This window comes from Neurospora crassa, linkage group I, assembly GCF_000182925.2.
Source record: "Neurospora crassa OR74A linkage group I, whole genome shotgun sequence".
NCBI lineage: Eukaryota > Fungi > Ascomycota > Sordariomycetes > Sordariales > Sordariaceae > Neurospora > Neurospora crassa.
Window position 1 is genome coordinate 3629503 of NC_026501.1, and position 11626 is coordinate 3641128.

The 11626-nt window shown below is 35.1% G+C and overlaps 1 protein-coding gene across 1 annotated transcript; it reads left to right on the top strand.

Annotated features, from left to right (window-relative positions):
• Positions 1–8591: 8591 nt before the first annotated feature.
• NCU09360 (hypothetical protein) lies at positions 8592–11078 on the top strand. Its single transcript, XM_958604.2, has 2 exons — positions 8592–9007; positions 9353–11078. The coding sequence occupies exons 1-2, from the start codon at positions 8967–8969 to the stop codon at positions 10812–10814; spliced, it is 1503 nt and encodes a 500-aa protein (XP_963697.2). The 5' UTR covers positions 8592–8966; the 3' UTR covers positions 10815–11078.
• The last annotated feature ends 548 nt before the right edge of the window (positions 11079–11626 follow it).

Sequence of the window (11626 nt, forward strand, 5' to 3'; positions counted from 1 at the left end):
ATTAGCGCAATAGTAAATAAAGTTTCTATTATAACGCCACTTCTAAAAATTTTACTATAGCCGTTAAACTTACTATAAAGACCCTAACCTTCAAATATCTTACTCTAGAGGAAATAAAGGAGCTCGCCTACGAAGGCTATTATTTTCATTACTATAAGAAGGGATATATAAGTAGCAAATACCGTTATAAAAAGAAATTTACTAAGTATTTTAATACTTATTTGAATTCTATTACTAATACTATTTAGGGAAAGGATTCTTCTAATGTTAAAGAATTGCTTAACGCCCCCTCCTCCAATAATAAATCTACTCTATTTAATGACAAAGATAGTACCTCCGGATCCGTTAAAGGAAATTAAATACCCTAAGTTAAATTTCCCCCTAAGGTAAAGTATTAATTATAACGAATATCCTTAATATATAGTATTTAAATTTTAATTTATATAACTACCTTAGAGGAAAATCTTCCTTTTTCGTAATATATAGTATAATACTTAATGGGATTACTATTACTACTTCCAATACCCTCGTCGATACTAGAGCTAATACTAATATTATTATAAACTTATCTTTCGCCCGCAAATTACGAAAGCTATTGAAATTACCCTTATATAACAATTTCAACCCTAGGTATATTACTTTATATAAGCAAATATAGCCTAATACCGTTAGTATTATATTAAAGAGATATATTAAGATCTAAAACTTTAAGGTAAAGGATTAATAAATTATTATGTTACTAAATTTAAAACGTGATATAATTATTGGAAATATATAACTAGCGAAGAATAATATTCTTATTAACCCAACCCAATCTAAACTATTCTTTCCCTTCGATTAGAAATTAGATTAGTTCTAAAATTTTAAATTTAGTAAAGAATCTACTCTATTAAAATACTTTAATTTCTAGCAGGATATTAAAGCCCGAAACGCCCTATTAGAAAAAGAGGATAAATAATAATAGGATAGTTATAATAATTATAAGGTAGTATTTGATTAAATTAATAAATTAGAAAGAAAATATACTAATTATAAAATACCCAACCCCTCCCTTTCCTAACGACCTCTCGCTATTATCTAAAAATAACTAAATTAATCTCTATTACTAAATATAACTAATCATTACTTTAATAAAATGGACCATTAATTATTTGAATAAAATAATAGTTCCTTACCCAAGCCCCAAGAATTTCTACCTACTCCTTTATATAAAATAAAGCTAGTATTAACTAAAGACCCTTATTCCTTATACAATATATATAGTAAGTACTGACTAAAGTATAATTAGAGATAGACTAAGGAATAGCCCGCCGACCTCGCCTCTATTAATACTAAGCCTTTCTATAAAATAGTAAAGGAAATATATTTTAGTGTTACTAATTTATATAAATTAGAACAGTTTATCAAAAATGAATATAACGTATAAGGAAGCCCTTTAGAAATAGATAAAATAGAATTACAATAGAAAATCCTCAAAGAAGTTCCTAATTAATATTATAATTTTTTAAAGGTCTTTAGTAAAATTAAATTAAACGCCCTCCCTAAACTCCATTCTAATATTAATTACTATATCCCGTTAAACGAAGGAGCCCAATTAAAAGATCTACATTATAGCCTCCTTTATAAAATATCCTTAAAAGAGTTAGAGGCATACTAAAATTACATTATTAAAAGCTTAAATAAAGGATTTATTAAACCTAATATAGTACTATAAGCTATACCTATCCTTTTTATATTAAAAGCTAATAGAGGATTAAAATTTTATATAAATTACTATAAATTTAATACTTTATTACAAAAGGACCGCTACCCCCTACACCTTATTAACGAAACTATTATTCGTTTTTTCTAAAATAAAGATCTTTACTAAAATTAACATCCGTTAAGCATTCTATTATATCCGAATATTCCCCAATAATAAAAACCTTACAACCTTCTATACGTATTATAGTACTTATAAATATAAGGTCCTTCCCTTTAGGTTAATAAATAGTTTAATTACTTTCTAGCGATTTATTAATAAGGTCTTAATAGGCTACCTTAATAATTTTTATAGTACGTATATTAATAATATCCTTATCTTTTCCAGAAATTAAAGAAAAATATAAATTATATATAAAGAAAGTATTAGAAAGATTATAAAAAGTTAAATTATAAGTAGATATCAAGAAATATACGTTCTACGTTATTTCTATTAAATTTTTAGGATTTATTATATTTACGGACGGTATTTTCGTTAACCCGAATAAAGTAGCTATTGTTTAAGATTAGAAAGAACCTATAAACGTAAAAGGAATTTAGTTCTTTATTAACTTCTATAACTTTTATAGGAAATTTATGAAGGAATTTAGAAGGGTTGCGCGCCTATTAATTAACTTAATTAAGAAGAATATACTATTTTAGTAGACCAAAGAATACTAAACTTCCTTCAACGAATTAAAGGATTAATTATTGAAGGCCCCGATCCTTGCCTATTTTTATTATAAGAAGCCTACTTGTATTAAAACCGATTCCTCAGATAGAGTCTATGCTAGTATAATATTATAACGGTAACCCGAAAAATAATAATTAATACCCAATAGCTTTCTATTCGGAGATTATACTACTAATAGAAATAAATTATATTATTTATAATAAAGAATTGTTAATAGTCGTAAAGGCCCTTAAAGTTTAGTATACTGAATTAATAAAAGTCTACCTCTTTTTAGTAGTAACGGACTACTAAGTATTAGAATATTTTTTAATAAAGCGATTCTTAAACTCTTATTAGGTTAATTAAGCCGAATCTATATCCTAATATACGTTTAAATTTATTTATCGCCCTAGAAAGGAGAATATTACGGCTAATACCCTCTCCTAGAAATTGGAAGATTTTCGAACTATTAAAGATAAGAAGGAAGATTAAGGAATTTTACGTCCCTTCCAATAAAATAATTTAGAAGTATATTCCTATACAGAAAATTAAAGAGATATACTTCTAATTAATATATAAATATTATTAGTAAAATTCTATCTATTAGATAATAAAAAAGAACCCCCTACTTTATTAAGTATAGATTTAGTAAATATACTCTTAAAGGCTGATTGAGAAGACCTTATATTAATAATTTATTAAACTAAAGTAAAAAATAGTAATATTGAATTTTCCCTTCGAATAAACGGCCTACTACTTAAGAAAGTAAATTAATTCGTTATCCCTGAAGGCGACCTTCGCTACGCCCTTATCTACGAAGCTTATATACGCCTTATTACTAATTACTCCAGCCGAAACAAAATTCGCCGGCTTATATCCTAATAATACTAATAAGTAGGTATATTTAATAATATTAACTGCTTCATTAATAACTATTAAACTTATGAAGCTTTAAAGGTTCTATACAATAAAACCCTCGGCCTTTTACACCCCTTAGGAATATTTAACTATTTATAGTCATATATTATTAATTTCAAAAGTATATTGAAGAATAAAAGGGGATATAATAATATAATAGTAATAGTAGACCATTTATTTAAAGCTTTATAATATATCCTATATAAGAATATTATAATAATTAAGTAAGTAATTTATTTCTATTACTATAATCCGTAGAAGGTATATAGCTATTTAAAAGAAGTAATTAATAATTATGGCCCGCAATTTATGTTTTCCTTTACTAACGAAATATTAAAAATTCTGGGTATTAGGTAGAAGCTATCCTCTTTAGAATACTCTTAGACCGTGGGGTAAATAGAAATTATAAATTAATATATCGACTAGCGATTACAATTATTCGTTAACTATAATTAGAATAACTAATTAGAAGCGTTCCCCGCTCTCAACGCTATTTAAGCGGCCCTTCTTTATAAGAATATCAATATATCTTTATATAAAATTATTATAGGGTAACCTATACCGCTTCCGTTTTATTAAGGCCAACGTACTACTACCCTAATTCTAGTAAAAGAAAGGTATTTGAGAGAAGAAATTTAGGAAGTACTAAAGATATTATATAAGTTTTAGTAGGCTACCCGCGCTATTATAATTACGAAGTAAGTAAAGTAAACTATATAAATAAATAAATACTATTAAGAACCCGATTTTGAAGTAGGAGATTGCGTTTTTATTATTAAAAAGTTTTAGACTACTAATAGACTTAGTAATAAATTTGATTTCCTCTTTACTCGTATTTCCTATTATATTAAGGTAATATCTCAGTTCTCCTACGAATTAGAATTGCTACCTATATAGTAAGGCGTTAAAGTATACTATATTAATTAATTTTATAAATACTTAAATAACCCCCTACCGGGCCAAATGAATAAGAACTCTATAGAAGAAATAATTCGAGATTAAGAAGAATAGGAGGTTAAAAGGATTACTATATTACGGTTGATCTATAGGAAATTCTACTACTAAGTAGAATAGAAAGGATAGGATCTAAATCCCCCTTAGTACCCCGCCTAGGATTTTAAGAATATATTCAATATATTTAAGGCCTTCTATAATATAAATTCGGAGAAGCCTAGACTACTGCGGTATTTATATATATAGAAGGGTATTTGAATGAAGGATTTAGTATTAGAGGACTATAAGGAAGACAATATCCTAATTAAGGGAATATAAGGAAAATTGCTAAGGAGGTTAAACCGCTTATATAAGTAAAGATTAAAAAACAGTTATTGCTATATAATATATAATAGCAATTCGTAGGATTGGTCTAATAGCGTAGTAGCGGGAGTGAGGGCCCCTAAGCTATAATATAGGCTACTCCAAAGGTACCCCTCCTCTACCTAGAAAGTGATTGTAATAAGAAGGCTATAGGTTTGAACTATATTATAATTAAAAAAATTTTTCCGATTTTAAGGGTAGAATTCTTATTGAAGGGGGAGGGTAATATTATAGCCCGGCCTAACCGACCTATACCTAGGCATTTGCATTAGTAGTATAGTTGCTTGGATATAAATAATTTAATTGGTTATAAATTAGATAAGGAGTAGTCCGGGCGACCTAGGTCGGGAAGTATATCTTTTAGCCTAGCTGCTTATACAACTCTTTCCTTTTATTTTATCCTTTAATTATAAATTCTATATTAAACGTTAATAACGCTACAGCCCTACCTCGTCCATTACATACCTTTACACTACCTCTGTCTCCGTACCCCCGCCCCACATAAAATGTGGGTCTCCTCGAACTTTAAACGGGTAGAGTAGAGTGCTTTTAGAGGTTGTAGGTCTAACTAAGACTAGATTCTGCTAGTTAGACCTTAAAACCTAAAACCTAGTACCTTAAGTTAATATAGTACCTCGTACACATCTCTACTAGGATTAGAAAGGCTAAATTTTGTAACTTGTAATTAGTAGTAATTAACTAGTCCAAATAACCTATAGGGAGGAGAAGGTCAACTTAGTTATCTCTAATATATAATTCTCGCTGGACAGCAACTGAAATAGTAGACTTTGAATAGAAAACTATAAAAAAAATAGAAAATAAATTAAAGAATAAAATAAAACAAATATATTATAATTGTAACACTTTAGTATATACTTTATTATTTAAACTTTTTAGTACTAAACTTAATAGTAGTATATGTAACAGGTCTGCTAGAGTATTGTACAGCGAGTAGTCGTGTGTGGTTGAAATACTATATTTAATAAAGAGAGTAAGGGAAGACTGTACTAGAAGGGTGTAGTTGAAAGAAGGTTTTATAGTCGGGCGTACAGGCTAGGCAAATATGTGGATCCGACTAATTAGAAAGCGTATATCCTTATTAATACAACCTATCCCGTCTTAGTAGACTTAGTAAGGCCGAGTCTTTAATCCTAGGCGCTAGCCCTATAATAGTATATAAATATACTTAAGTAATATAATAGTAGAATTAGTAGGTAAATGTATATCAAAGTTTCTTCTACTTATATATATACGTACTTATATATAACATCCTCTAAATACTTCCAAATTACTAACTATAATTATTTTATATAAGTAATAATAATCTTATTCTCCATACTATATAACTATAGAGCCGTATTACTATAGGGTTCTTCTTTAATTCTCTAGAGGGGAAAATTGTACAGCGTTAAGCGCCGCCGGATAAAAACCCTTAGTTCTATCTCAATTATAAATTTCTATACCGCTCCTACTTTGTTTATAACTATAATAACTCTTACTTACTATTATAATAAACTAATTTCGTTTCTCCTACTGCTATACTATCCTAATACTAGAATAATAAGGATAATAGAAATAGGATTAAATTTAGAGCATTACCTTCTTCGCTACTTCTCTATTTTAACCCCTACTACTCCTTCCTCTACTCTCTTCCTACTTTTCTATCCTATTTTCCTATTTACCTCCCTATTTTTCTACCTCCTTTAACTATTTATAATTACCTCTACCCCGTCCCTTTATTTTCTACCCCGCGGATCTACCTCGATTTCTAACAATATAAGGACCCTCTCCCTTATTAATATAATTCCCCTATAATGCTCCTTCCTAATTTCTTCCCCCTTTCTTCCCTATTATAACTTCTTCTAAAATAATTTTCTTTAATTATTATTACCCTAGCCCAATCGATTAAATTTCCAATATAGAAGTCTCCTCTTCCAATCCGTCCCTAAGTCCTACGTCTCCTATAGGCTTGGAGCCTATGACCCTCGCTCGCAACCTCCGTAATTTCTTTAGTAGCCGCGTCTCATAAAACTAGTACAACTTCCTTCCCTATCTTTTCCAATCCAATTTTATATAAGTAGTTATATAATTACTCCTTATATATAAGATTGCCTATTAAGTTAATATATATGTATATATTTATTATTACCCTTTTTAAGGCCTTTAAGGACCTAATAACTATATTAACTATCTTATAAGCCCCTAAATACCCATTTTAAAGGAGCTGAAAGTCTTATTCTCTAAATATTACTTTTTTATATATCTTTTTAAATAAATATAAAGTACTACCCCAAGTTATATATATAAATAAAGGAACTAACTACAATTCTAGTTTTTAAACATACTTTAACCCTTAAAATCTAATTTACTACTTATTACTAAAAGTTTAAAGAGGGAAGATTTACACTTTCATAGAGTAAGTTTATTAAAGGTTATCAATAAAAGCTAATATAAGGGCATAGAGACTAAGTATATAAGAGTATTATAACTATTTAAACGTATATATATATAGTATAATATAAAATATAAGGGCTATTGTAAGTAGTAAAGTGAATTAATATAACTAAAGTTAGTAATATATATATAGTATGTTTTTTAAATAATATATATAATTTAGGATAGAAGTTTATATATATTTGGAGATACATATACACTAGCAGACACATACTAAGACTTTTTATTTTCCTAATATAGAAATTTCAAGGGGTTTTTAGAGTACTAGCCTACTTACAAAGTCCTAAGAGACCTCGAAAAAGATATTCCAAAAAGTATATATTATACTAAAATAGTAGGCTATTTTCTATACATTCAAGTACTTATGTAAACTCCTTACTAAATAATTGCAGCAGCTATTTTCTAAGCATTTAGAGGGTTTTATACAGCATCAGGTGTATGCACTTTCAGGGGAAATTACTGTACACTAGAGGTTAGTTTCTATTACATTAACCTCCAACGACAAGTTTCAGCGGACCTGCCCCACAATTATGTGGGTCTCCTCTCCTCGAACTTTTGTAAGAGGAGGTCTGTTACGGTTTTGCGCTAAAACGCCGTCGGCTGTAGAAACTCCTATATAAACTCCAAATTTTCTTTTTATATTTTCCCTTATAATAAAATAAGGAAAAATAGTAAAAATAAGAATAAGGTATCCGGAGGATGATCTTTTTAAGCTCTTTTTAAAAAAATTCTTTTTTTTAAGCTCGGACCACCCTTTATAATAATGCAACCTTAAAAGTAAACCTTCGTCGGTTGCAATTGCTTTTAAGGTTTTGGACACTCCTTATTTTTTACCCTATTATTAGTTATATAGTTGAAAAAATTATATAGTGAGAATGGCCTCGGTGAGACGGTTCTAATGGTACCATTTTTATAATGCACGGACCACCCGTTGAAGTAATGCAACTTCGAGGGGGTAGTATTCCATTTTTCTACTTTTAGATTTCTTTTATTTTTAGCCCTAATCTTATTATAATATATAAAATATCTATATAGGGAGGATGGTCTCGATGAGCCGGTTTTAATGGTATTATTCTTATAAAGCACAGACTACCCGTTAAAGTAATATAGCCTTGAGGGGGTAAAAGTCTAAAAGTTCAAAGCCTTGTATTTCGACGATTTCTAATCGTATAAGGAAATTAAGACTACTATTAGAATCAAAATAAACAATTCTATATAGAAGTTATTTTTCATCATTTTTATTAATTTTGCTAGATTTATTATATATATTAATGCTTGGTTATTCTTCTGTAGCCAACGGCTAAAATACCCAAAACCCGCTCAGACCTGCTACCGCAAAAACGGGTGGGGTGGGGTGGTTTTGGAGGTGAGTGGGTTATTGAGAACTGAGACTAACTAGAGGTAATGTTTCCACACCCGCCGTCCCGTGAAGAGCCTCGTCCCCGGCCCGGGCCCCCGGTCTTCAACCTAACTTAACTTGCATACACCAAATGCAATCAGCAATTCATGAGGCTATCGGCAGCATCTCATCAGGGCTCAATGAAAGATGACGACAAGGGACACTGAGACACCAGTTAGAGAACGCCGCGTGAGTTGAACGGTAGATTCGCTCATGATCTGACAGCCTGGCGGTCTCACAGCCGGTTTGTCTATTTCCCGCATGACTATCCCTACATTCGTAGCTTCCACGTACCAAGCGAGTCATCATCGAACAGTTTTTGAGCCTACCTCTTTACCTTCCCACAACCGAAATTTACCGCTCACTACCCCACATTACCGCATAATCTCACTGCATACGACGAAGTGTTGATCTTACCACTGGAGTGCCCTTCCACACGTGGTACCTTGTTGTTAGCGCCTGCGGATGACGAGCATCCCTCAGCCGATCCGGCCACTTGGGCCGTGGTATGTCTTCAATCTATCTCAACCCATCCATACCTCTTCCGCCTCCTCTGCCAGCACATCTACCTATTCCGCTTGCCCTCATTCCGTCGGTCTCTGGTGGTGGCCAGGGCAACTCCGCGTAAGGATGTGGAAGGTCCTCCATCATCGGATGGCCTTTCAGCCCTGTGCTTCCGTCTGTATGCACTGCGCCGTCTCAACCACCTCCGTCCGCTCCCTGCATTGGCCAGTCCTGCTTCCTGAACCCCAGCCCCCTACCAGTCTCCCAACCGGTTGTTCACCCCTTCCCCTCTTGACAAGCTCACCCCAAGGCTAATCGTTACGGTTATATTCCGGTGCTGTTCTCAGTGAAGTGTATTCGTCCTCAAGGCACGCGTTGGGCTTCTATCGGTGCCTGGCCAACACTTGTCGCTATGCTGTTCCATGGTCTGTCCTCCAAGGCAAGAGTGTTCCCGACGTATTGGAGGCTGCAGTCGCAAATCTGGTCCTCCGGTTGCCCCGGTTGAGTGTGGCAATCACTGGCGATGAAGCATCTCGCCCTTACTTTGCCTCGGTGTCCTCTCTGGATCTTTCTTACCACTTGGAATGTGTGGAGCTGCGTGCCGAACTTGATTTTCATGCTCGCGACTCACACCTACTCCATATGTTAGAAGCCCAACACAACCAGTTGTGGCCTGACGTCGAGTTCCGACCGCCCTGGAAGGTGCTTGCTGTTTATAATCCTCGGCCGTCACAACTTGAGGACAGGCTGATACTCGATATTGTGCTTGCCATCCACCACTCTCTCGCTGATGGAAGGAGCACAGCCATTTTTCAGGCCAGTCTCTTGGACGAATTGAACAAGCCACCCGTCCGCCCCTCGTGCCTAGAGGACCACGTTTTACGGATGCTCAGCAAGCCTCATGGGCACATTTCGCCACCTCAGGAAGAGCTCGTCAAATTCACCACGTCTTGGAGGTTCCTCGCCGGCACGTTGTGGAACGAATTCGTCTCAGGCTGGCTCTGCAAACCAGCGACCGACCTTCCTTGGGCGAGCGCACCGATCAAGCCTGACCCTTACCAAACCAGACTCCGTCTGGTTACCATCCCTGCAAAAGCTGTGTCACAGCTTCTTGCCAATTGCAGGGCGAATGGCACCACACTCACCCCTTTACTTCATGTGCTAATTCTCACATCTCTGGCTCGACGCTTAACAGCAGAGGCAGCCACGTCATTTCAGAGCTGCACTCCTGTAGACTTGCGCCCCTTTATTCAATCTGGATCTCATGTGGCTGATCCCGCCGAAGTCTTTGGAGTACTGGTCACTTCGGCGTCGCATAGTTTCAACTCTTCTCGTGTCTCGGGGCTGCGGGAGCAAGGAAGCGGAGAGAAGATTTGGAGCCTTGCTCAAACCTTGCGTCAGGAACTCAAGGACCGGGTCGAGACCATTCCTCAAGATGACATGGTAAGTATGCTTCGCTGGATTGCCAACTGGCGCAGTTTCTGGCTCAACAAGGTGAACAAGCCGCGAGAGCACACATTCGAAGTGTCCAACATTGGATCGCTGCATGGCAGTCCGGGAAACACTGCCAATGCAGACGGAGAAACCGGTTCAAAGTGGCAGATAGTACGGTCTGTAATGTCGCAGTGCGCCATAGTCGCGGGGCCGGCTCTCTGTGCTAGCGTTTCGGGTGTTGTAGGGGGTCCCATAAGCATTGCGCTAAGTTGGCAGGAAGGTATCATCGAGTCAGAACTCGTGGAAGGTGTAGCACACGACTTGCAGCTCTGGTTGAACCAAGGCGGTCCAGTGCATGGTCAAAGGTTGCCGTAATGTGCGCTGACACGGAAGTTGGTGTCGTGGAAACGAGGTCTTGCCGATCAGCAGCTGGGAGGTGGTGGTTAACTTGTATAAGCAGGCTCTTTTCTGTAACAGAAGTCTTCTAAGCCTTTGTGCTCTCCGTGTAGACCTTCCGGACACCATAGAAGAGTCAGTGGCTGTACTTGAGCTAATGGCGTTACTTTACTTGTTAGAATGGTACATGCAATCTAGTGCTGTGCTTGTCTATTAATTTGATAGCCAAGTTCCCACTCCTAGCATACTAGAGGAGCTGTCTTCCGATTTCTCCTAAACCTTTCAAGGACCGAATGAATGGTTTACCTAGGTATCAGGATCCGAGAGGCGTCAACAAGATTACGGCGTGTTTCAACTTGGAAAAAGAATAATACCTGGACTACCGCAAAGACTCGAAGCATAGCTTTTCAACTTCCAGGAAAACCAAGCAGGGTCTGTAAGCACACTGCAATATTTATGCCCACTTAAGATTTCTATGCAAGATGGTGACTCTGAATGTCCACACCCTCCAGCTCCCTTGAAGAAATAGGTGGGAAAAGGTAGAGCTCTAGAGGAATCTAATTTACAGTGCTTTGGGATAGGAACACGTCTCCCCCACTCTTTTTTGAAGGCATAAAATCCACAGAATCGGGCATATGTATGTCTAATTATGCCTGATTTCCCTGGAAGTCGAAAAGCTATGCCCCGAGTCTTTGCGGTATTCACACCTTGAAAACGCCTTGGGAAGTTGTTTTGGGGTCTCAAGCTGATGATCAAACTAGGTAGTTAGCTGGTGCGCGTCTGGCGAGTCC